This window comes from Dama dama, chromosome 18 (genome assembly GCF_033118175.1).
Source record: "Dama dama isolate Ldn47 chromosome 18, ASM3311817v1, whole genome shotgun sequence".
Taxonomy (NCBI): domain Eukaryota; kingdom Metazoa; phylum Chordata; class Mammalia; order Artiodactyla; family Cervidae; genus Dama; species Dama dama.
Genome location: NC_083698.1, coordinates 62,282,069 through 62,307,321, shown reverse-complemented (window position 1 = coordinate 62,307,321; position 25,253 = coordinate 62,282,069). Strand labels below are relative to the sequence as shown.

The following is a 25,253-nucleotide window of genomic DNA, read 5'->3' as shown; positions in this document are numbered from 1 at the left end:
GACTGACAGCCGCGGCGGCGGCTCCAGGCGAGCGTGGTCCCCGCGTGCGCACAAGCTCACGCCGCCGCGCAGGGACCCACGGACCCCGGCGCCCGGCGGACACACAGACGCGGAGATCCGGCTCTACGCGCGCTACTCAGCGCACGAGCTCCCCATCTCTGGGCGGAGCGGGGCGCGGACTCGCCGCTGCGCGCCCTCCCCGCGGAGCCTGCCCAGACCCGCAGCCCGCGGCCACGCCGCGAGGCCCCTGGGTGAGCAGGTAAGCGCCGCCCAGCCGCCCTTGCCCCACTACGCCCCGTCCGCCCTCCCCTGACTCCAGAACCTTCGCCCCTCTGGGGCCACGGGACCCCCTCCTCCAGCTCAGCTGTCTCCGCCAGCCGCGTCCTTCACCGACGGAGAGCGGGCCAGGGCCAGAGCGGGGCCAACCTCCCGAAACCTAAATGAAGCCCTCTCCCGCCGCTGCTTCCTTCCTGCGCGACACTCTGCCACCCTCCGTCCCGAGCCACCCCCCCTCCACCCAGTGTCTGGGATCGCGCTCCGGAGAGACCGATCCCTGCAGCCCGCAGGGGGTGGGATCGGCTAGCTCCCGGGCGCCCCTCCTCGTGCCAGAAGGGAGGACCCGGGGCAGGAAGGCACTGCGACCGGAGGGACCCAGAGGGACCTGTCTACCTACTCCTGAGGCAGACGGACGCGGCTACGCGGATCCGATCGGGAAGGCAACGCTGGAGGATTCCCTGGGGGCTGGGTACCGCAGTCTTCAAGGGTGTGAGGGGTGGGCTCGGGACATGCTGTGTAGGGGGTGAAGTACGGGCCAGCGTATATAACGTTCCCGAGTAGTGACACCTTCGCAATGGTTCAAAAGAGCGTTGTCTCTGGGTTTCCCGCGGTGCAGAGGCAGGGGTCGGGATGCCTGGGTTTCTGAGGTTCCGCGAGGAAACGGTCCCTGGGAGCCTGTGGAAGAAACGTGTCGTCTCCCCTGGCTGGAGTGGGCCCGCCTGAGATGAGACCCCTGCCCGCTTCCTTAAAGGCACAGGCTCCCGCTGCAGCTGTGGGAGGCAGGGGCTCGCAACCTGGGCTGGCAGGACCTTTGCAGGTTTGCAGGAGGGGGTTCGGGGCGGGTTTGGGGGGGGCGGAAGCGGGGGTGATGGGTTAGAAGCGGCCGGAGTGCCACTGGATGGAGCTAGACACTCGGGAGGGAGCCCAGCCAGGAACTGATTGTATTTCATGTGGAGCTGGGAGTGGAAGCTCGCCCCTAGAAGGTGCTGAGACCCCCTTTGAAAGCTGCTGGGGGAGGGAGGGTGGACCCCTGCCAATTCTCCAGAGGATTTCTATGCTTTTAGTACAGGTGCATCAGTCTCCTTATCTCCTCCAGCACCCTCCTCCCCACTACCAAAAGGAAAGACATGGCATTTGGCTTTTCCAGTGAGCAGCCCTGCTGGGGGGTGGGGGGGTGGGGGGGCAGCTGAGGAGTGAGAAGGGGCTACACAGTCAGAGAGGGGCAATTTTCCCTGGAGAGGGGCAGAAAGGCATTCTGAAGGTCAGGCTAGAGGCTTTTGAGTGGCTGTGGGCCTCTGGAGGGGTTAAAAAAACTATATGAACTTTGGAGGGGTAGGGGGGAGTGGGGAGGAGCAGCACTCAGATTATCTCAGAAGGCCAGTTTGAGTTGGTGTTGGGTGCGGGTGGGGTTGGCAGAACCCCTAGTCCCTACCCAGATGAATCTGGGGCTCCTGCTGCCTTCTGACCTTGGGGAGGACAAGCAGAGGTGCCAGTCTGGACACCAGTCAAAATTTGAGTTTATAAATTAGAAATAGAACACACTGGGGCAGGCCCTGGCCGGATCTTCCAAACAGTTCATCAACAAGTGTGTGTGGGGTGACCAGGGAGGCAAACCCGCTGCCTTCCTGCCCCTGCCGTGGGTCATTCGTCCATGATTATGTGCCTGGGACAGGATGTATGACTCTGCTCCTGTTTGCGATGAGAGGGAATGTCTATGGGGAGATTCCTGAAGGACCCTTGCCTACGTTCTGGGAACTAATCAGGCTGAAAGATCCATTAAGTGCTGTTTTCTGTCAGGTTCAGGTGGGCAGGGAGTTGATTGGAGAAACACTGGAATCAACCCCTTTTATGCAGCCACCCCTCTCTGCCATGCCCCTACTTTGGGACACCCCCTCAATTCGTGTTGAATAATCCAAATAAAACAAAATGGGGGCTTACAGATCAACATAGACACCTGGAAGGCTAGGGGAGACAAGACTTCAGGCCACAGAGTGGCTTTCTTCCTGGGGATGCGGCCTCAGGTTATGTGTCCCAGGTATCCAGTCTCACAGATCTCCCTGACCAGGGCCGGCACTAGGTGGGGGACTTGTGCTGTCTGCTGGAGGGCAGAACCAAGGAGTGCCAGTCACAGAGCACAAGCTCAGCTCAGTGCCAGAGAGGCCTCGTCGCTTCCCCGAGAGCCACCCCAGCGTGGAGCCGACACTTGGGGGTGACAGTGGGTTTCCTGTCTGGGGAGGAGAGTGAGCAGAGATCCCATGTCCCACACAGGTAGGCCTAGAGCCCCTGGAAGCCTTGATTCCCCCTGAATGGAGGAATCTATGAGTGTGGGGTCTGAATGGGCTGGGACTAGTGGTCTGGCTGCCTGGCAACATGCAGTCTGGAAACTCATCAGCTGCAGCATGCTTGTACTGAGCCCTGGATGCCGTCAGAGGCACGTGGTGGCAGCCACCCCCACAGTGACACACAGGGAGGCAGTGACACACCGCTGGGGTGGCATCAAGGCTTCCTGTGACACCTGCCAGAAAGCCAGGGCAAGCATGCAACAGCAGAGAGCAACATACGTAGGGACATGGGGACACACACACGGACATGGAGACACACCCTCTCACACAAATCTGGACACGCCTGGGGATGGAGGTGTCTGCTCCACGAAGATCACAGTCTTCCTTGATGAGTGTCCACGTGCACGGCGTTGACACTGAATGGAGAAAGTGTGTGTGTTGCGTGAGGCTGGAGCGAGGGTTGGCAGGCTTTTTCTGCAAAGGGCCAGATAGTAAATTATTTTAGGCTTTTGCTGGCTGTACACTCCGTTGCAACTGCTTCATTCTGCTGTCATAACGTAAAAGCAGCCGTAGATGCTACTTATGCAAATGAGTGGAGCTGTGCGCTGATGAGCTTTATTTATGGCCACAAATTTGATTTTCACACAGTTTTCCTGTGTCATGAAATATGAGCCTTTTGATTTTTTTTCCTGACCATTTGAAAATGTAAAAACCATTTTGGGCTCCCTGACTGTATAAAAATAGGTGACAGGCTGGATCCAACCAGCTGGAAGGGTTTGTGATCTCCTGGGCTATAGGTTAGCAAAGAGAATTTGGTTTAAGAGGTGGAAGGAGGGAGGAGCTTTAGTTCTGGGAGCCCACAGTGCTCTAGGGGGCCCTGGATGCCTGTCTTCACCCTGCCTGGAGCTCAGGGTACCCATCTATTTAACGCCTGACCTCAGCATCCTATCCTAGACAAGCTTCTGCTGGGTTCACGTTATACATCTCCCACGCTAAGGACTCCTGGAGACAGTGTTCATGCCTGAAAATGAAAGGATATCATGTCACTGGACTCACCAAACAGGTCCTGAGCCCCTCTCCCATTCACCCTGTTGGCCAAGGACATGCCCACCTCCACCAGGAGGAAAACCTGCAGGGAGACCTGGACATGCCCCTTGTTTTCAGACAAGACTTCAAACTCACAAAGACAAGGATGAGACCTGAAACAGCCCAGGCAGGGGTGAGGGGTTTCCTCATCTAGGGCTGGTAGTTGTCAGAGGAGAGTGAGGCTAGTGGAGGTGGGTGCAGCCAGGCTGGGCTTCCTGGAGGTGGTGACAGGAGGTTGTATTGGCTTTGTGGAATACCTGGACTCTCTCATCCCAGCTCCATGCATTGCCTTAGCTTTCACCTTTCTCCCATGACAAATGGGCACCACAGAGGGCTGGCTGGGGAGTAAAACATAAGAAGCTGTGAATGTTCCAGCTTCTGATTTAAGGCTGTGTGGTAGACTGGGTCCTATTCAGTTTCTTCTTATCCCTCCTGTCCCCTTCTGACATTTCTTTCCTGCTATTTCCCTAGAGGAGGGGCCTGGGAGATCTTTCCCCACTTTCTCAAGTCTCTGAATTCTGACCTCCACTTCCCATTCCAGCTGCCCTTCCCTGCCCAGACCCCCATCTCCTCTACCTGGATTCCAGGTTTTCTGTTTGTGTTTTCTCCTTCCACTCAGCTCACCAGCCTTCTGAGGAATACTCCCTAAATGAGAAGCTTAGCACCTCAGTCCCCTGCGTGAAACTCTTCAGTGCCCCAGCCCTCTCTCCTGTAACTAGGCTGCTGCGTCCCTGGCATCCCAGACTGGCACTGACCTTCCACCGTCTCACCATCCCCCACCCTGCTGGGTCCCTCAACACTCTTCAGTCACCTTTCTAAGCTCATCACTAGGCACCCCTCAGAGTTTTAGGGTGCCCACCGAGTGCCTGACTTGTGCCGGGTGCCATTCAGAGCTGGCCCTCCCTTCCAGGGGTCAACATCCCCTCCAGAGGGACGGCTGGTTAGCAAGAAGGGCAGTGCAGATGGCCACGCTCTCCATCCCACCTGCCCCGAGCCTCAGCCCCTGCCTCGGAGGTGCAGTCACCCATCCGAAAACCAGCACCTGCTTCCTGTTCCCGCTCCCCCACTACTGCCCTCTCCTCCCCACCCACCACCTCCCACTGTCTTCCATCACTTCCCGCCCCTACTCATGCCTTCCCCTTTCTTTTATCTTCTTCTTTATTTCCATTCTTCTCTCTTCCTCTTCCAGGCCCTGGGGGGCTGTCCCTCAGAGAGGATTCCTAGGACCCTTCAGGGATAGGAGATGCGCCTGGACTAGCTAGTGTGGAAGGGTTTGGCAGCATGACCCTGGGAAAGACTCTGGGTCACTTTGGGCCTCAAACCCTCACCTGTGAAACAGGACATTACTAACAATGGGCGGGCTTCCTTGGTGGCTCAGACAGTAAAGAATCCACCTGCAATGCAGAAAACCCAGGTTCAATCCCTGAGTTGGGAAGATCCCCTGGAGAAGGAAATGGCAACCCACTCCAGTACTCTTGTCTAGTGAATCCCATGGACAGAAGAGCCTGGCGGGCTACAATCCATGGGATTGCAAAGAGTTGGATATGACTGAGTGACGAACACACACACACACACACGTGCTACCAGTGCCCATGCGTGCCCAGCCTTTCCTGAGCCCAGGTTCCCTATGTGTAAGAATAGTAGGAGACCCTTTCAGGGACACGACTTCTGTCTCCTGCTGTGCATAGGCCTCTGGGAACCAGACTTTGAAAGGGGAACATCTGAACGTCAAAGAAGAACATTCACATTAATGATTAATCTGTCCATTGCTAGAACACCCCTCACTGCAGCACTGGGCACTGACCTTTATCAGCTCTGACCTTATTGGTGAGAAAAGAGGTTCTTCTTTCCCAGAAACAAGTTAAGTTCCCTCCATTTGAGGGGTGAGCTGGAGGGGCAGTGTTTCATCTTCCAACCTTCCCTCACTGGTCCCCTGTACTAGGAGGGAGAGGAGGAAGTGGGGGGTGGGTGCTGCTCAGGTTTCATGAGTAAATGGAGCTTGTGTAGAGAAAGGGAGATGAATGGTCCACTTTCTCTGGGTTGTTTTTGATCTGGTGTCCAGGCTTGGCACTGCCCCGTGATGGGGACGGATGCTGAACGGCCAGAGGAGATGCCAATAGGAGATGCCTCAACTCCATGAGGACAGAAGAGGGACCCAGGGCTCTGCAGCTCCACGGAGAGGAAGAGTGAGATGCTGCCCTCCTCCAGTGGGTGCTCCCAAGAGGCAGAAGAACCTGTGCTGCTCAGGGCTGGCCTGGAAGGATATAGTGGAAAGACATCAAAGCTTCCCCTGAGGGCCCTAAAGAGCGCTGAGCTCCCCAGCCCAGGGACTGGACCATCTCAGCAGCGAGGGCTACAGAGAGGGTCGTGCAGGGTTGGCCAGCGTGGGAGATGCTGCAGGGTCTCCACGTCCCCTCCCGCTCCATGCGGAGCCCAGTGAGTCACCACTGGCTCCGGTGTGCTGACTGATGATGCCGTCTTCCTGTGCGCCCGGCGCGGTGGCTGCTGGAGGACACCTCTTCCTGCCCCAGGCCAGTCACTGGGCTTGTGGGTCCTGAGGAGGGCAGGCCCTCCCAAGTCTGGGAGGGGGAGCCAACTCCCCTGTAGTCTGCATATTCGTCACTCATCTATTCCTGCCAGGCAAGGCTCTGGGACTCTCTTTTGGGTGACCTTGGGAAGTGTCTCCCCCACTCTGGATTCAGTTTCCCCACAGGAGGTTCAGTACCATGGGGAGGTGGCCTTCAGAGTCCATTTCAGGTCTGAAATGCTGTGTCTGTCATGAACTCTTCCTAAGGAGGGTGCTTCAGACATAGAAATGTGGGTAGAGGGGTAGCAGATGGCCTCACTAGTCCCAGGGGCTGTGAGAGGGATTGCTATTAGGATACCCATGGATTCTGAGCTAGTCTTCCTTTTAGCAATAACAGAGAGTGGTGGGAGCATAGGGATGGAGTGCACAAGCTTTGAAGCCAGGCTGTTTCGGTTCACTCCCCAGTTCTACCACATGCTTGCTGTGTGACCTTGGGGAAGTCGCTTACCCTCTCTGTGCCTCAGTCTCCTCAGCAGTAGAGTGAGGATGATGACGGCATAGGTTTGGGGCAGGTGAAATGAGTTAATGTATATTTATTGTTTGGAAGAGTGCCTGGCATGTACTGAGTGTTTAATAAATGTTAGCCATTAGTGAATAAAAGTGCAGCAGACCTGATGTTCCCATTCTGAATATGACAGAGGGCTTCCCTGGTGGCTCAGATGGTAAAGAGTCTGTCTGCAATGCAGGAGACCCAGGTTCAATCTCTGAGTCGGGAAGATCCCCTGGAGAAGGGAATGGCAACCTTCTCCAGTATTCTTGTCTGGAGAATTTCATGGACAGCAGAGTCTGGTGGGCTACAGTTCATGGGGTTGCAAAGAGTCGGACACGACTGAGGGAATAACATGGGGGTAGAGATGACAGTAGGATGGTTAAAAAAAAAAAAAACCTGAACACAGGTGGTAAGATAATAATAGTTAACATATGGATAGTCCTTATTGGGAGCCAGGATATACTCTACTGTCTATGGTTTATTGTTGTTTAATTGCTAAGTTGTGTTCAACTCTTTCGGGACCTCGTGGACTATAGCCCACCAGGCTCCTCTGTCCATGGAATTTCCCAGGCAAGAATACTGGAGTGGGTTGCTGTTTCCTTCTCCAGGGGATCTTCCCGACCCAGGGATTGAACGTGGGTCCCCAGTGCAGGTGGATTCTTCGTCACTGAGCACCAGGGAAGCCCTGTCTGTAGTTATTAACTTACATGAATTGGTTGATGCCTCCTAGTAACGTCTTTGAAGTAGGTATTATTATTCTCATTTAACATATAATCAAATTAAGGCACAGAAAAGTTAAGTGGCTTGCCTGAGGTCTTTAAGTTTAAAACTCTAGCAAAATGGTTCTCAAGTCCACCATACTAAATGTCAGTATGTAGTTTAATTGCCTTCAGATCAATTTCAAAAGCCGGTTTATCTCGGCAGAGCCTGGACCCAAGAGACAGAGCCTGGGAATATCGGTGAGCTGGTCATCCTGAGCCACATGTGTGGTGGGGCTGAAAGAGCCCAGCATACATCCTGAGGGAGGGGAGAGTCCAACCCCAGGCTGCAGTGGCCAGGCTTGACTGGCGCTTATGAAGGTTATTGACAACCTGGGGGAGTCCAGAAGAGGAAAGCAGCCTTGACAGGGAGCAGAGGACAGGGCTGGGAGTGGCAGACCCAGGGGTTACATTTGGAAGGGCTTTCCCGGGACAGAGGACCCCCCCCCCCCCCGCCACCATATGGTCCAGATGTATATGAGGTTTGGGGCAGGTGGCCTCACATTGTAAGCTCTAAGCGTTGTACAGTGGTCTTGGGGTGGGGGGTCTGGGAAAAGAGGTGGGCCTGGGATTACATCTTGAGACCAGGTTCCCAGTTGAGGTTGGGGAGGGGGATGATCAAGGCCTGGGAGCCCGCAGGTTCCCTCTCTCCATGCCTTGGTGAGTGATGTCTGTGTCCTGTTGGGCAGAGGGTAGACTGTAGTTGGGGAAGGTGAACTGGAGAGGGCAAAAGTGGGAATCAGGAACCCAGCTCTCCTTGCAGAAGAGGCCTCATATTGAGAGTATCCCCTCTACCCTGAGGCACAGGGTGGGGGTGGGGTGGGGGTTACACCGCTCTCTTGGTTCTCATATTGTCTGAGCAGCCTGGTGACAAAGCAGAGAGCTGGGGGATGGTTAAGCAGTTAGGCTGGGGCCTCTGCTCCAGCTTGTTTTTAATCCACTGCAGGGATAAGCATCCTGCAAGTCAGGGCTTTGTGGGTATGTGTGTGTGTGTGTGTTTGTGTGTGTGTGTGTGTGTATGGATGTGTTTGTCTATGTGTCTGTGTGTGCATGCTCATATACTCATGTGTGTGTACCTACAGTTCCATCTGAATCCAGATAAATCTGTTGCTTCTAAATAACTGAATGCTTTTGCAGAATGAGTGCGTCTGTGGTTATATGTGTTAATAATCCGATAAAGGTACCTGAAGATGTAAATCTCTGTGTGATGCATCTGCACATACCTTTGTTCTGTGCTCTGTGAGGGTGCCTTGGCATTTCTGTGAAGGTGTGTGGATTGTCTGTCAATCCCTGAAGGAGTCTCCACCTTCATTATTTCACACTCGGTGTTTATATTGATGCCTTCAGGTGGGTGCCCTGGGGGTAAAGTCTCTCTCTGTGGAATTGATGTGTCGTTATGCTCTTCTCTGTAGACCTGTTTCTGTGTGTGTGTGTGTGTGTGTGTGTGTGTGTGTGTGTCTGAGAGAGAGAGAAAGAGAGCACCAGTCCTCAAAAACAAACTCCTTCTGCTTGCCTGCTGCCACGCACTTGCCCCCTAGAACAACCACAATGGGGCCAGCCACTTGCTCTTCTTTCCAGGCTAACGCTTTTGGTTCTATTAAGTTAAGGTTAAAGCAGAGGCTTATAATCCTGTCTCTGCATGAGAATCTCCTGTAGAATTTAAACAACACTGGTACCTAGGCCCAGCCTGAGGGAATCAGACTCAGTTGGGCAGGGGTATTTTTAAATGCTCCTCAGCGATTCTGCTGGACAGCCCAAGTTGAGGACTGCCAGGGTGGTTGACGGAGGTGTGGGGGGCACCAGCCTTGTCCTGGGTGGAAGCCTCTCTGACCCCAGGCCCCATCAGCCTTTGCTCCGCATTGCAGCACATGCAGGAGACTCAGTCCAGATATCGGAGTCTTCCTGCCTTAGTAGCTTTTCTGAGCCCTTAGTCTCCAGCATCTGCTGAGGCACTGTGGGCCCAGCATTCCTCTCTTCCAGCCAGGTGTGTAGGAAGCACCAGCTGTCCGAAGACAGGGCCTTGGCCTCCCTAGGGTTAGTGGAGATGATGGATCCCCCTGGGGACCACCTGTGCCAAGTTGTGCCAGAGGCAGCTGGTGGCCCCAGGAGTATGGAGGGTTCTGGGAGGGGGTACAGAGGCTGAAGCCTGTGCCTGGGGTGCTGGGGCCAGTGTTTCCCCAGCCTGCCCAGTCCTTCTTGACCTGCAGAGGAGAGACTGGGCCAGCATCCCTGAGGCCCCTCTGGCCTTCTCAGAGCATCTCTTGGGGATACCCGGGCCCCCAAGTATTTCCAAGTCACCCCCAAAAGGCAGAACAGCAGGTAGGTAGAGAAGGTCCCCCCTTCCTTGAACCTTCCTAAAATTGGTTTTCTTTCTCCTTTTTGGGTGCTTATTTGTCACCAGATTGAGATTGAAGAGGTGAGGAGAAGAGGGAGGTATGAGGAGGCAGAAATTCGGGGGCACAGAGGGCCCTGGAGTGATTGCTGCTCTGCCCATTGGTGGGGGTGTGCAAGGACTCATGGTTGGGATGCAGCCCCTTGAGTCTCCCATGGATGCAACCCCGGCACCTGTGGGTTAGTGGTGGCCCTGATATGGGCCTAGTCAATATTTTTAGTAATAATTTAATAGTAATAATAACTTTTAATTACTGTTTAATACTTCATTGTGTGGCTATGCAGGGGTCTATTAACAGTGCCTGCCTGATGGTTGGCTGCCCCATTTTTTTTTTTTTTTTGCTGTTGATGCTATTTTAAATGATGCTGAACATTCTTGCATATGCTTCTTTCTGTACAAGTGCAGTTATCTCCCTGGGATAGATGCCGAATTGCTGGCATGCGAGGCATATCAATTACTCATTGATTTTAGAAGCAGACCAAACTCTTCCTCTGGGCAGGTGCTGGGGCTCCCTCAACCTCCTCACTTGACCCCCTTTGCCCTGTCTCGTCCCTGGGAGCTCTGACGGGGAGATCCTCAAGGTCTGAGCACATCCTCCATAGCATCACGTTTTGTCTGTTGCATTGGTGATGGTTTTATCCTGGAAGCCGAGTGGGCTGAGGCAGGGTGAAAGGATGCTATGTTTGCTGGGGACCAGGCTCGGCTGCTGGAACAAAGCGGCCCTGTATGAGCCAGTGAGTTGGAGAGAAGAGCAGCTCCTTGTCACGTAGCAGCCGGCAGCTAGGTGGGCCTTCAGGCTGATAGGGAGGCTCAGTGCCCCGGGGCCCACTCTGTCATCCTGGCTGCCACTGGCGAGTTGTTCCCCATCCCTTAGGTGTTATCCTGACTGATCCGTCCAAACAGGGTCAGAGGCGGGGGAAGAGCAGCAGGGGCAAGCACGTGCTGCCTTCGGGATAGGTAGTATTGACGTGTCATGTCACCCACATTCCATAGGTGGGAAACTCATCACATGCCTGCACCCAAGAGCAGGAGGGACCCAGAAGTGTCCTCTCTGGGGGGGGCATGTATGTGCCAGCTAAAGCTTTGCCCCTGTGGAGGGAGATCCAGGGACACAGTCATCTGCTGCGGAGGAAAAAGCCATCCAGACCATGCTCGTGGTCCGATGGGCACCGGGGCCAGTGGGTTCCCTGCTGTGGCCCCAGTGCCCGGTACTGAGCAGGCGCTCGGCAGCTGCTTGTGTGTTAGAAGAATAAAGAACCGCACATACAAAGGCATGGACGGGGGTACCCTTGGAGGCTTTGCTGCGCCTAGGGGAGAGGGACTGTCCCTGCCCCTCCTATGCCACTGAACCTGCGGGACTCATGCTTTTCCTTTCTTTCTAGCCTGTAGACACCTGGGGTTGAGCAGTGGCGGCTGTGAATGAGAGGCGGGCGGCACTGGCCTGAGCCGCCTTCCAGGCTGAGGAGCGTCATGGCCAGCATCACGCAGGCCTCCCTGGCTGCTCTCCTCCTGCTGCCTATGGTAAGGACCCAGGACCCGTGCTGCCCCCCGCGCCCGCGTCCCCCCGCCACCGCCATGACCAGCCAGAGCCCCAGGCTCACTTGAGCCCCCACCTCAGATAACCTGTGTCTTTTGTGTCCTCTCAGCCAAGCTCAATTCGCATGGCTGGTATCTCTGCCTGTACCCCCACTGGACCATCCCACACCAATGTGTGCATTAAAAAGGGTGCTTCTTCCTCAAGACCGTGTACCAGTTTGACAAGAAATTGTTACATAATTTACAAATTGATTATGATAGTAATATATGTGGGCTTCCCTGGTGACTCAGATGGTAAAGAATCTGCCTGCAATGCAGAAGACCCAGGTTCAGGAAGATTCTCTGGAGAAGAGAATGGCTACCCACTCCAGTATTCTTGCCTGGAGAATTCCATGGACAGAGAAGCCTGGCAGGCTAATAGTCCATGGGGTCACAAACAGTCGGACATGACTGAGTGACTAACACACACATATTTGTGGCAGCCTTTAGAGTTGTGCAGTATACAACCTGCTCAACTGTATTCAGGGGCCCTCATGAGGGCTGCAGAAGGCAATTTTGATCCTGGTTCCCAGCCTACTAGTCTCTGGCAGGCTAGAACTCAGAAACCTCTCCCTGACCAAGAGGGATAGGTGGATGATTCCCAGGCATTGGCCCCCTGCTCTTCTACCTGGGAATTCTGACCAGCGTAGATGCAGCTCTCTTCAGAGCCCTGGATGCCAGTCCTGCCTCTGGCCTGCCTTACTGTGTGACTCCAGATAAGCTCAGCCCTTTCCCTACACATCTGTGGACAGTCAGCGCTAGACTAGGTCCCTGAGCCCTGCTCTTGGCAGCCTGTGATGCCTGACACCTGCCTCCACATTTGCCAACATCCCCTTGTGAAACCATCCCTGCCCTGGAGTTTTAAGCAGAAGTGACAGCGTAAGTATGCCGCTGTCGTGACAGCATTCATGGGCTTTGAAGTTATTTGATCCTACACTTAAATCCAGTATCTGCCGCTAACCAGCAGGCAGTATGACCTTGAGCAGGAGTTGTTTTTAACTTATTTGAGCCTCAGTTTCCTCTTTTGTAAAATGGGGCAGGAGTGAATGAGCGTGGTTAGTAAGCACCATGCAGTGCTATCACTGTCCTTCGCCTGCAACTCCTGTGCCCCCGGTGGAGAGGAAGGATGAACTCTCTCAGCCAACTCTCTCCTCTCTCTCACCTGCTGCTTGCTCCCCTAAAATGCAGTCATAGCCTCGGGGTCTCTGGAGCTGGACTGCATGAATTTGAATTCTGGCTGTTCAGTCTACTAAGCTGTGTGACTCTGAACAAGTTTCTTAACATCTCTGTGCTTAGGTTTCACATCTGTTGAATGGGAAATGGTAAAAATAGTGCCTACTTTGTAGTACTCTTGATATATATGTATGCATGGATAGGACAGAGTAATGTATGCACTTTAGTATGGTGCTATCTATGTATTTGCTAATGTTATGATAAAATGTGGAAAAAGAGCCAGGGAGAGGGGTGGGGTCTGCCCGGGTCCCACATTGAGCTGGTAAAGTGGAAGAGTCCTCATGGCATTTGTGACAAAGCGGAGGCACCGCTGCTTCTGAAATCTCTCAGTCACTGTCCTCTTCCTGCTTCTTTTGCTCCCCACCCCCACTGCCCCTGAGGCTTAAGTAGCCGGGCTTATCAGTGAACCTCCCTGCTCCTCACCACCATTTATCCCCTGTGTCCCCTGCAGGCCACCGCCATGCACTCCGACTGCATCTTCAAGAAGGAACAAGCCATGTGCCTGGAGAAGATCCAGAGGGTGAATGACCTGATGGGCTTGAATGACTCCTCCCCAGGTGAGGATGGTGGTGGGGAGGGCCATCACCTCTGGCACATCTAAGGTCAGCCTTAGAACTGATGTCCCTGCCTCTGGCCACCTACAGAAACTGGTGGAGGATACAGGCCCCTGGGTCCTTCAGAAAGCCCTTTGGGGCGATGGAGCCCTGGATCTGCTCTGGGCAGTGATGCTGGGGTTGCCCTCCTTAGGGATGGCCTGCCTGAATGCCTCCCTCTGAAAGGGGCTATTCCAGGTGACTGGACGTGGCCGCCTTCTCTCCCATGGGGGCCGAGAATGAGTTGGTATCTGGGTTGAGCAGCCAACGGCTGTCAGAGAGCTCATTAGCAGGCAGCCTGGGTCTCGTGGCAGAAGGGACACAGCTGTTGCTGGTGGCCAAGCTAGAGAGCACCTGGTTAACTCAGAGCGTGGGGTGTGGGATCTTGCCCATCTCCTCTGCTCACTCCATCAGAGGGCAGAGAACAGGGTGGCAGAGGAAACCCAGTCCTGTGTGTGTCTGGTGCTGCTGTTCTGGGGCTGCTACGAGCATTGGGGGCAGGAGGCTGCTTCCTTAGGCTGGATGGTGCCACTCATTGCAGGACATTTAGTGGCCCTAGCTCTCCCATTAGATGCCCCTAACACCCCCTCATCTCAGTGACAGCCCCCAAAGCCTCACATTACCAGATGTCCCAAGAGAGTGGCATGGCCCCTGGCTGCTAACCAGTGGTCCTGTGTACCCTTTCCTCCTCTGGGACACTGAGGCCCATAGAGCAAGGGCACCGTGACCCCAGCAGAGCCAGGAGGAGGGTCTGCCTGGGAAGCTGGGGACTTGAGAGTAGCGGGCATCACTGGAGAACTCAGACTTTCCCATGCCTCAGTCACTGGAAGGTGGGACTCTCTGCCCCCTCCAGAGGGATCTGCTTTTCTCTTTGGTCCTCCCCATTCTCAGGGAGTTCTTCTGAGTACCATTTATTTAAATACTTGGTTAGCCTGCAGATCAGTTAATTGTAATGGTCCCTCTGGGCTGAACTCCCTAGCCAGTCAGCTCAGCGAACAGTAACTAGTAATGGAGTCCCTCCCAGCCATGCTGGCCTTTCCCTCCAGCCAAGCTCTTGTTCAGCCCTGCCTGAGGCCAAAAGTGGATCTGAGGCCCCACCAGCCAGGGAAGCCAAGGCAGGGGCCCCAGATGGGCACACAGTTACAAGAGACCCAAAGAATAGCCGATCCAGGCCTTTTGTATAGAGGATGGGAATGTGGAGCCCAGAGGGCAGTGATTCTTTGGAACTGTGGGAATAGGGAGTGTCAGGCTCAGGTGGGCCTGGAACCCAAGCATCCTGTCTCCCAGCACAAGGCCATTGTTCCTGAATCACAGATCTCAGATATACTTGGGACTGAGCGGTAGGAAGCCTCAGGTAGGGACAGGTAGAGATGGGAGGTGGGGTGGGGACTGGGCCCACAGGTGTGCAAGTGAATTATGCCCGTGGAGCCCTGGGCAGGAGGAGGACAAGAGGCCCTGCCTGCAAGGGTATCCTGGCAGAAGTGTGAATGTGGGCGGGGCAGGTGTAATGATGGGTGCCACCCAAGAGCAGCAGGTCAGAACCGCTGGGAGGGGCTCTTACCCCGGGTGTTCTCAGGAGAGGACAGATGAAAGGAATTCTCTGTGGGGAAGGATTCATGGAGAAGGTGGCATTTAAACCAGATCCTTGGTCCTCACACCTGGCTGCGTGTGCCTCAGGCCAGGCAGCTTTTAGGAAAATGTAGCCAAGACCCAATCCAAACCAATTCAACCAGAACCTCAGTCTGTCATAGTCGCCATGATTTTTAAAGACTTCCCAGGCGATTCTGATGAGAAGCTAGGCTGAGAACCCTTGAGTTAGGCCCTGGGGAGGGGTAGCTCTTGAGGGTAGGTGAGAGCTGAGGGATGGCTGATTGGGGAGAATGTTCTAGGCTGAGGGAACCACAGCAGCAAGAGGCAGATGGGGAAGGGGAGTGAGCAGGTCCCTATGTCTGGAACCCTGGATTGGAGTCGGTGGGGGTGGGCTAGAGGGAGGTATGGCTGAGGGCCAGGGAGCAGGAATCTGTGTATTTTGTGTGTCCACTGCCACTGGAGCTGGACGGAGGAGGGGATGGCACTGGGGGTGTTTTCCCCCAAGCTACTATCTCTCCAGCTTTTCCCAGGATACCACCTGGACCTCCCTGCTCTAACCCTGCCTTGGGGACCCTGTGAGTCAGGTCACCCTTAAACCTGAACTTGAGCAAGGGATCTCAAGCCTCTGGAAGAATTCCACTGACCCACCCACCGGCTCGTTCATTCCCTCACTCACTCATCCCCTCGCCCTCTCACTCATTCAGCTCCCATGACAAGCTGGCACCTTGGGTCCTGCCTGGTGGAGTGCGGGCAAGGTCAGGGGAAGGATGGGGGCCTGCCGAGAGAGAGGTTCACACACTGATAGCCCTACCTGTAGAGTTCTGGGGAGTGTGGATACATCTCTAGGGAATAGGTCAGCGCAGTTCAGACCATCTGGGAAGGCTTTCTGGAAGAGCAGAAAGGGGATAGGGACCAGATTTGGGCCTTGGAGGGCAGATGGGGAAGCCAGGGAAGTTCCAGGTTGGGGCTGACCATAGTAAAAGTAAGAAGGGGGCAGTGAGTATGGTCAGAGGGAATTGTGACAGCTGGCACTCAGATACCAGGGGCCAGGTTCTAAATCATTACACATTGACAATTGCATAGCATAGCTCATTTAAACCTCACCAACCTACTAGCCGGGTAGCATTTTCCTCCCATTTTCTGGATGAGGCTGTACAGACTCACAGAGGGTAAGTCACTACCTGTTACACAGGTAACACAGCCTGTTACACAGCCTGGAAGGGTGGAGCCAGGACATGCCTTTGATCGTTCCAGAGTTCTTGCTCTCTGATCTGACTCTCTAGACTGCATTGCGGCTCAGAAAGGAGGGAGGAGTCAGCCCCACCCCCGCATCCCCCTGGCTGCAGTGAAAGGTCACAGGGCAGAGAAAGTTGAAATGAGGCTGGAGAGAGGACTTGGGAGAGAGGAGAGCCTTACATCGGCACCCCTCGCCGCCCACCCCCCTGAAGGCCTGCAATTTTCTTGGCTACTAAAGGCCAGAGGGTGTTTGCGTTTCCATTGGCCAGGCTGGCTGGGAGGCCCCAGCCTCTAGTGACCTGCTTGGCTAGGTCTCCCAGGCCCCAGCTTCAGCCTTGTGGAAGGAGAGGGGCAGGTAGAGGGGAGGCGTGAGTGTCCAGCTCAGCTCACTTCAGGGGTCCTTCCTGCTGGCTGAGGTTGGAGGAGCCCCACCTTGAGGGTCCTTCAGAGCAGGGGGCCTCTGGGCACTCCAGTGCAGATGTCCTGGGAGATATCGGCCATCCTGTCAGCTGCCAGGGCTTGGGCTTGACTCAAGACTCAGGCTGGGTCCTCGGGGCATCCTTGGCTTCAGATTTAACACGCTTATGAACCATGGGTAGCCATTCATCCAATCGCGCCTTGTAGAGCTTCTGGGAGCATTTAAAGATGCTGATGGTCAGGCCCTCCCCACAGCAATGTGGGGAGTATTAGGGCAGTGTGGCTTGTTGAGAGTATGTATTAAAAGCCTCTCAATGATTCTAGGGTGTATCCAAGTTTAGAACCACTGGTTTGGTCAGAGAAGACCATCCTCCAGGGTGCTCATGTCAGCTCAGGCCAGGGAGCAGTGCTCAGGGTCCAGGCAAACCCGTCTGGGAGCCAGGAGTCCAATCTGACAGTAACTAAGGGTCAGCAGTTGTGCATTCTGGTATTGATATCTGTGCCTGGGGTGGAGAGAGACCAGCTCTTCTGCTACACCCCTTCTCTGCACCTTCCCTGCCCCTTCTGTCCCAAGCGTGTACGCTATGCATGGAACATTGGTCAAGGGTCAGCCAGTGTCACTGAAACACACCTGAACAAGGAAATCTGTCAGCCTGTTCCAATGACTGTGAGTGTGAATTCACGACAACACTTTTATATATGTTTTTATGCTGATGGCTCAGCAGTAGAGAATCCACCTGCAGTGTAGGAAATGTGGGTTCAATCCTGGATCAGGAAGATCCCCTGGAGGAGGAGATGGCAACCCACCCCAGTATTCTTGCCTGGAGAATCCCATGGACAGAGCAGCCTGGTGGGCTACAGTCCAAAGGGTCACAAAGTTGGACATGACTAAGCAATTGAGCGTGAGCATGTACTAATATTTATATATTTACTACTTGTGGGCTTCCTTGGTAGCTCAGCTGGTAAAGAATCCACCTGCAATGCAGGAGACCCTGGTTCAATTCCTGGTTCAGAAAGATGCCCTGGAGAAGGGATTGGCTACCCTCTCCAGCATTCTTGGGCTTCCGTGGTGGCTCAGATGGTACAGAATCTGCCTGCAATGTGGGAGACCTAGGTTAGATCCCTAGGTTGGGAAGATCCCCCAGAGAAGGGCAAGGCAACCCACTCCAGCATTCTTGCCTGGAGAATCCCCACGGACAAAGGAGCCTTGCGGGCTACAGTCCATGGGGTCTCAAAGAGTTGGACACAACTGAGCGACTAAGCACAGCATAGCATATTACTTGTACGTCCCCATGATCTTTTATATCCAGTAAAGTGAGTGCATTGGAATGAGGACACTGGTTTGTTAGAGACGAGAGGTGTCTGTGGCATGTTGTAGCTGTGTAGCTGTAGGTGGGGGGCTCCCAGGTGGGCATCTGCATCCACTTAAATCTTTACTCCTCACTGATCCCAGGATACCCACCCCCTACCCCCAAAGAGAATATGGGATGGTAGTATATATAGTGGCCTTCAGAGTGGAAGCCGAGGGACAGTGATAGGCTGGGAAGGGGCATTGGAGCTCGGCAGAGGGCTTAAGCGAGTAGAAAATACAGGGAAGATCATGGAGAGTGAAAGCAAGTTTCTGACTGGGTGGTTTCGTCCGCACCATCCTTGGCAGGTTTTAAGGATGTTTATTGGGACCGTTGTTGAGGCGATATATTTAGTGGTTTTGACCCTCATTCCAAACCCCTGCATGCGAACTAGATCTTGCGACAACACCAAGTCCGGCTTCATCGTTGTGACGCGCGGAGAGGCCGAGGCCAGAGGTGGCCGTCACTGGCCAAGTCACACCGAGGGCCGGAGCCAGCTATGGGACTGGCCCCAGGTCTGACGTCCCAGCCGGGCAGCGCTAGGAGACAGGGAGACCAGACACAAGGAGAAAGGACTCCTGTGCGTGGGAACCGGAGTCGCCTCTCTGAAGCGTCCCCAGGCCCACACAGGGCACAGGCACCGCCCGCTGGGCTGGCCGCTTTGTTCTCTCCGTTCAGCCCAGGCAGCCCTGCCAGCCCCGGTGAGTCCTGCCAGCACCTCTTCTTTTTGAGGCTGCGGGCTTGCATCAGTCTGGAGGCCTTCCCTGCATTTAAGTGGGCTGGTCAGGTGTGGTCCTCCTTGGGGGTCCCCCGCCCCATACTCTGGAGGAGATGGAAGAGGGAGGCCAGCAGTGGCTTTGGCATGAGCAGGAGGAAAGCAGCTTGGAGGAGACACAAGCAGCCTGTTCATTGCTATTCTGACCCAGCCGCTGAGGCCTGTCCAGGGTGCAGAGTGCATATCCCAGCCTCCACTTCCACCCTCACCAGGAGAGCGGCCTGAAGGAGGGAGGGGGAACCTCTGCAAGGCTGGGCCCAGGCTCGACATCCTTGGAGCAAGATCAGCTTCTTGTCTGCGCCTCCCAGCAGCTCTGAGAATGAACAGACTCCCAGCAAGGGGGTCTGCAGGGACCCTCCCTCTGAGGAACTCACTTCCCAGATCTGACAAAGGGTTCAGTTTCTGTCCAAACCTGTTTCCTTTTGGTCCTGTAGTTCTCAGATGTAAGCCTGCATCAGAAGTTGCTGGAAGGTTTGTTAAAACCCGGATTGCTAGGCCCAGTGATTGCTGACCCAGTGGATCTGATGGGGCCCGAGTATCCGTACCTCTGGCAAGCTCCCAGTGGCGCTCCTGCTTGGGGGTCCACACTTTGAGGACCACTGACACCCACAGAGAAGGGCTGTGTCTTTAGTCCTCCCTCCACTCCCCTAGCGCCGAATTCACAGCTGGTCCTCATTTTATGGATCAGCAACATTGGCTGTAAAGTAAATTTCAGTATGTTGAATCATTTTTTACCCTTGAATCATGTGCTGTGATGAGGGACTTGTTCTAACAATACCCAGGCACCCTCGGGCAGCTTCTCAAAAGAGGGGACTGCGCCTTTGTGTGACTCCCCCTGGTCTCACAAGTGTTGAACGCTGTGTGGAACTGGATGGAATCATCGCCATGACAACCCGAGATTAGCTCCTTATTTTGTTCCAGTCAGGGCTAATGGCTCTTGCATTCTCTCTCCATTTAACCTGCCCAAGTGGTCTTTCCCCCTCCTGCTGTCACAAGGCACTGTATCTCCTTGGCCGCTGTGCGTATCAGTGTCTCGGTGGGAGCAGCTCCGAGAGTGTGCCCACCATCACTGCCCACCCCAGCAGAAATCCCTCTGGGCCTGAATTCTCACTGAGTCCCCATCGAGGCTTTTAGTGGGATAGACTGAGCCAGGAAGGTGTAGGCAGGCTTCATGGAGAATTGGGAGGCTTGGGGTGTCAGAGTGGAGAGTTCTCCCAGGGAAGAACACTGGCTCTGGCTTCCTCTGCACGGGGAAGAAGAGGACAGGAACTCTCTTGACCCAGAAACCATGTCTGATGCACTTTACCGTCTCCTCCTTGAAGCAGAGTTCCTTGCAGCTGTGTCATCAGTATCTTCCAGTTTTCCTTGTGTTTTTGGCCACCTCTCCAAGTCTTCTTTGCCAACTTCTCTTCTGAGTGGTGACCTTCCTTTTGTTGGGGCCAGGCCCTAGTCTCTTCTCTCTTTTTTCCTTCTCAAATCTACACCCTCTCACTGGACATATTATCTGGGCCCATGGCCCTACATAACTTCCTTGTGCTGACCACTTCTTGTTCTCTTCCTCCAGTGGCAATTTCCCCTCTGAACACTAGAATGTTATCTAACTGCCTATTTGAAATCTAGTTCTGCTTGGCTCTTTGCATCATCTCAAACTAAACACACCCCAGATGACACTCTTGAGTTCCAGCTTGCTGATTCCCTCCACCACCTGCCTCTCATCCAGCCCTCCCCACTGTGGCTGGTGGCTCAGTCAGCTGGCCATCCAGACACTCAAACCCAGGTGCCATCCTTGATGCCTCTCTCCCCTTCGCTGCAGAAGTCAGGGTAACCTAGACCATGGTGCAGTAGCAAATGAACCTTAACATCTCAGAGACTTAGTACTGTAACGTTTATTGCTTGCACATCACAGGCCAGTGTGGTGGGTAGAGTGGGCAGGTGAGTTTGACTCTACTTGGTCCTTCAGAGCTCCATCTCGGAACCTGCCACACTGGATATGTGGCCTCCAGGGATGCTGCAGAGAGGGGAGAGAGAGAGAGTTTGCGGAGTCTGCAAGGGGTATTTTTGAGACCCATTTGTCATCCCCCGCCCCACTCACCATGAGTGAGCGCTCAGTCACATGAGATGGATGAGCATGAAAGGTCCCTGGCACACTCACCAGTTGTGTCCAGCCAGTCTGTCACCAAGTCCTGCCTCCAGACCTTCCTACACAGCACTCCATTCGATCTTGGCTGCCATCGCTCTTCATCGAGCCCCACCACCCTCCTCCCAACTGCTGCCACATCCTGACAGACGTGTCTTCATGTTTGCTTTCCTGCTCTTGAAGTATATTACCTTCCCACACAGCCAAATCAGGCCACGTGCCTCCTTGTCTTAAAACCTGTCTGAGGGAGGTAGAATAATGCCCCCATCAAAGATGCCCACGTCCTCATCCCCCAAAGCCTGTGGACTGTGTTGCCTTAAAAGACAGAAGGGACTTGGCAGGTATAGTTACATTAAGATGGGTGGGTAGCCTGGATTATTCAGTATAATCACAAGCATCCTTATAAGTGACAGGAGGCAGCAGGAGGGTCAGAGGAGAGAGTTTTGAAGATGCTATGCTACTAGCTTGGAAGATGGAGGAAGGGGCGACAGGGCAAGGGATGTGGGTGGGCTCCTGAATCTGGAAAAGATAAGAGAACAGATTCTTCGCTAGAGCCTCCAGAAGAAATGCTGACACCTTGACTTTGGCCCCTTTCTGACTTTTGACCTCCAGAACCGTGAGACAAGAAATTGGGTCATTGTAAGCCACTAAGTTTTCTGTGTTACAGCAGCAACGGGAAAATGATACACCATCCAAGGTCTTCTTCAGCATTTGGCATTAAATCCAGATTTACTCCCGTGATCATAGACTATAAGCCCTGGGCAAGCCAAGACCAGGGGTGCTTATTCAACCCACTTTTGCTCTTCAGTGTCTGACTCTTAATAGACACTTAATATTTCTTGAATACGTGAGTGAAGAAGAGGGAGGGAAGGAGAAAATGGGAAGATGAAAAAAAGGCAAAAGGAGGAGAGGGAGGAGGAGAAAAGGCATCTTGAAATCTTCCAGCCACAACAGCACTAAGCTTTGTTGGGGCTGGAGTCTGGAACAGATGGGGAAAGAGAAACTGGACGTATTGTGTGGGTGTGGAAGGAAGATGAATTGTCGTCCTTATTGAAAAAAAAAAAGGTGCTCTCAGGAGCCCAGATCCAGTTCTCATCTCCCTGGAAAGTGTTCTTAGGAGCACTCGGCTCCGAGGCTCCCGAGGCCAGAGCCGACCCATCGAGAATGGGAGAGAAGACAGACCCCATCTCCCTTCTCATCTGGGTCCAGCTGAGAGGTGATAACTGTAGCAAAAATGTGCACGAGGCATCCTGGGAAGCCCTGAGGAGACCTGCGTCTCTTTTGACCCCAGTGATGCCAGCCAGAGGGGTGGGTGGATGGCTGAGAGCTCCTTATGGATCGGGGACATTGTCCCATAAAGCAAAACTGTTTATCTATTCACAACATTTCCGACACCAAACATGTGCGTTTTCCATACCAAGCAATTCTCCAGTTTTCTATGGACACTCACTGGATGTTCCTACAATTTAATTCAAATCTGACCCTAACTATTTAGAGTTAGCACAGACCCTACAGGTGAAGGTTCAATTTCAGGAGACTGCTCCCCCATTTCAGAGGCCAGTTGCACATCGTGGGTCCTCACACTTAAGGTAACCCACATTTCAGTCTGTCTTGGCTACCGATCAGGGTTTCCCATGGCCTCCTTCTCACACTCAGTAATTTGCTATAATGACCCACAGAACACGCTTACCAGTTTTTTTATAAAGGAACCAGGATTTTATAAATGAACAGCCGGATGAAGAGGTCCACAGGGTGAGGTCCAATAGAATCCCAAGTGCGGGAGCTTCTGTCTTTGTGGAATGTGCCACTCTCTGGCATGTGGATGTGTTCACCAACCCAGAAACTCTCCAGATCCCATTGTTTAGGGGCTTATGGATGTTCCATTATGTAGGCACGATGGGTTAAATCATTGACCTTTGATGATTAACTTGATTTTTGGCCCCAACATGAGAGGTGGGGCTGAAAGTTCCAGTTCCTTAATCCCACAGTTGGTTGCCCTCTGGACCAGTCCCTATCCTCCAAGAGCAATGTCATAAGCATACACTCAGGTATGGCTGAAAGGGGCTTATGAATAGAAAGCTGCTCCTCTGACACTATCACTCAGGTTGTTCCCAGGGTTTTAGGAGCTCAATGCCCAAGTGTCGGAGAATTGATGCTTTTGAAATGCGGTGCTGGAGAAGACTCTTGAGAGTCCCTTGGATGGCAAGGACATCAAACCAGTCAATCCTAAAGGAAATCAACGCTGAATATTCATTGGAAGGACTAATGCTAAAGCTGAAACTCCAATACTCTGCCACTTGATGCAAATAACTGACTCATTGGAAAAGACCCTCATGCTGGGAAAGATTAAAGGCGAAAAGAGAAAGGGCCAGCAGAGGATGAGATGATTAGATAGTATCACTGACTCAATGGACATGAGTTTGAGCAAACTCTGGGAGATTGCAAAGGACAAAGGAGCCTGGTGTGCTATAGTCCATGGCGTCACAAAGAGTCGGACACAACTTAGTGACTGAACAGCACCAAGCAGTCAGGAATCCGGGATGAAGAACAAATGTGTAATTCTTATTATATCACAATATCATAGTCTCACAATATCAGAGTCATTGTGATTTATTATATCCTGATATCAAATTTATTTTATCACAATATCATAGTCTCCTAAACCCAGACACTAGACTTGGGCCCTAAGGTTTGGGTTCTACTTTTAGGCTTCCTACATGCTCTGGTGCCACAGGAATTATCCCACTAGGATCTTCAGTCTATGGAGGGAAGGCAGGCCAGGAACCAGGAGGGCTTGTAGAGCATGGTGCGCCATGGGGCAAGTGAGGGGACCTTGGCAGATGCCCTGTTGAGGATGTCTGTCCTGGCATTGGGGCCAGGGAAGGCAGCCCCAGCCTCCTGGCCATCCTTCCCAGATCCCAGCAGGTCCTGAGTGACTCTCTTCCAGATCTGAGCTCTAATCATTCTAGGAGTTGGGAGACCGCTCAGTCGCCCAGCCCTTGATGTGCTCAATGTGAAACTGAGTCAGGCTGGAGGGTGTGGAGACTTGCCAGAATCATGCTGTGAGCCCTTGGCAAACCTCGAGTTTGTGACACCCTGTCGATGTGGAGGGGGCGCCTGTCCTTTCCCTCCCACTGCCCTCAAATGAGAACTTCTCAAATTTGTTTTCTCCCCCACTGTAGCCCTGGGCCTAATGGGTGCTGGCACATGCTAGCTGCTCAGTAAACAGTTGTTGGGAGGATGGATCCCTCACTGCCTCCATGTCTCTGACCTTCAACCTGGGAACCCTCCCCCATTGTGCCACCTACACCTGAGCCCCTCGGCCCCTGTGACTATGTTCCCTCGCTCATCTAACAAGTTCTGGGCCTTGGGAACGTCAGCTGGCAGAAGCAGCTGGCTGTGCCAGGGCCTAATGTTCCACATTAAGGAACATCTGTTGGTGAGGGCTCCCAGGGTGTGGGCCATACACAGCCACGCTCCATGGCCATCCTATGGTCAGCACGGGCCATGTTGCCCAAAGATGTACTGTTAGGTCTCTTCCAAGGACATGTTGTCATGACTAGCCACGTGTAGGGGGGAGTCCTGCTGTAATGGGTAGACAAGAATCATCAGTAACAGGCTTGGGGCCCATCTCCCTTCATGTGGCCCTCAGAAACTTCATCATCTTGGTTTGTCATCCTGAGAGCTTTCTGTGAGGCTTCTAGCTCCCAAATGCAGTCATTCTGGAAGCAGTATACTATGGGCTAATGTGACTGCATGTGAGTTCTGAAGTTGTTGTTATTCAATCACTAAGTCGTGTCTGACTCTTTGTGACCCCACGGACTGCAGCACGACAAGCTCCTCCGTCCTCCACTGTCTCTCGGGGTTTGCTCAAACTCATATCCATTGAGTCAGTGATGCTATCTAACCATTCTAAAGTAGCCAGGTCTGAATTCTAAGAGATAGGGTTTTTTTTGCACATTGGCAACCTTGGACGCTTTCTGATCTCAACGTGACCCGAAAGTCAGCCATTGGCCCCAATAGAGTGGCTGTGAGCTCAGGAGGCCCACCCCAAGCCCCCACCCCTGCCCAATGCCTGCCAGGCTTCCTCTGTGTCTGCCCAATGACCCTCCACCAGCCTTGCTCACCTGCTTGGGCTCTATTTCATCTCTCTGCCTAGGTCTGTCTCAGGGGAATGATTCCCAGGGATACCTAAGTGAAATAATGAGATTAGTGGTAATAACAATGGTGACCAGGCGCTGAGTGAGTCTGCCTTTCTTCCGACAACTTTTCATGTATGAACTCATTAATCCTTCCCACAGCTCTGGGGGTGGGACAGGCACAGGCTGTCTTGTACCTGGCAGAGGAGCCCTCCAAAGTCCCGATTTAGAGCCTGTTCAGCCAGGTGAGGTCCCTTTCCTGGAAGTCTGCACTCTGCCATCGGACACACCACATACTGCCTCCCATCTCTGCCTTTGCCCCTCTGTCATGATTATAT

At 53.6% G+C, this 25,253-nt stretch overlaps 1 protein-coding gene across 1 annotated transcript in view; it reads left to right on the top strand.

Annotated features, from left to right (window-relative positions):
• Positions 1-201: 201 nt before the first annotated feature.
• The window catches only part of ADCYAP1R1 (ADCYAP receptor type I), a 60,868-nt gene continuing 35,816 nt past the window's right edge, over positions 202-25,253 (top strand). Inside the window, exons 1-3 of the mRNA XM_061165424.1 lie at positions 202-259; positions 11,254-11,392; positions 13,131-13,236. Of these exons, the coding sequence (XP_061021407.1) occupies positions 11,291-11,392; positions 13,131-13,236 (208 nt within the window). The 5' untranslated portion in view covers positions 202-259; positions 11,254-11,290. The remainder of the gene's footprint in view (positions 260-11,253; positions 11,393-13,130; positions 13,237-25,253) is intronic.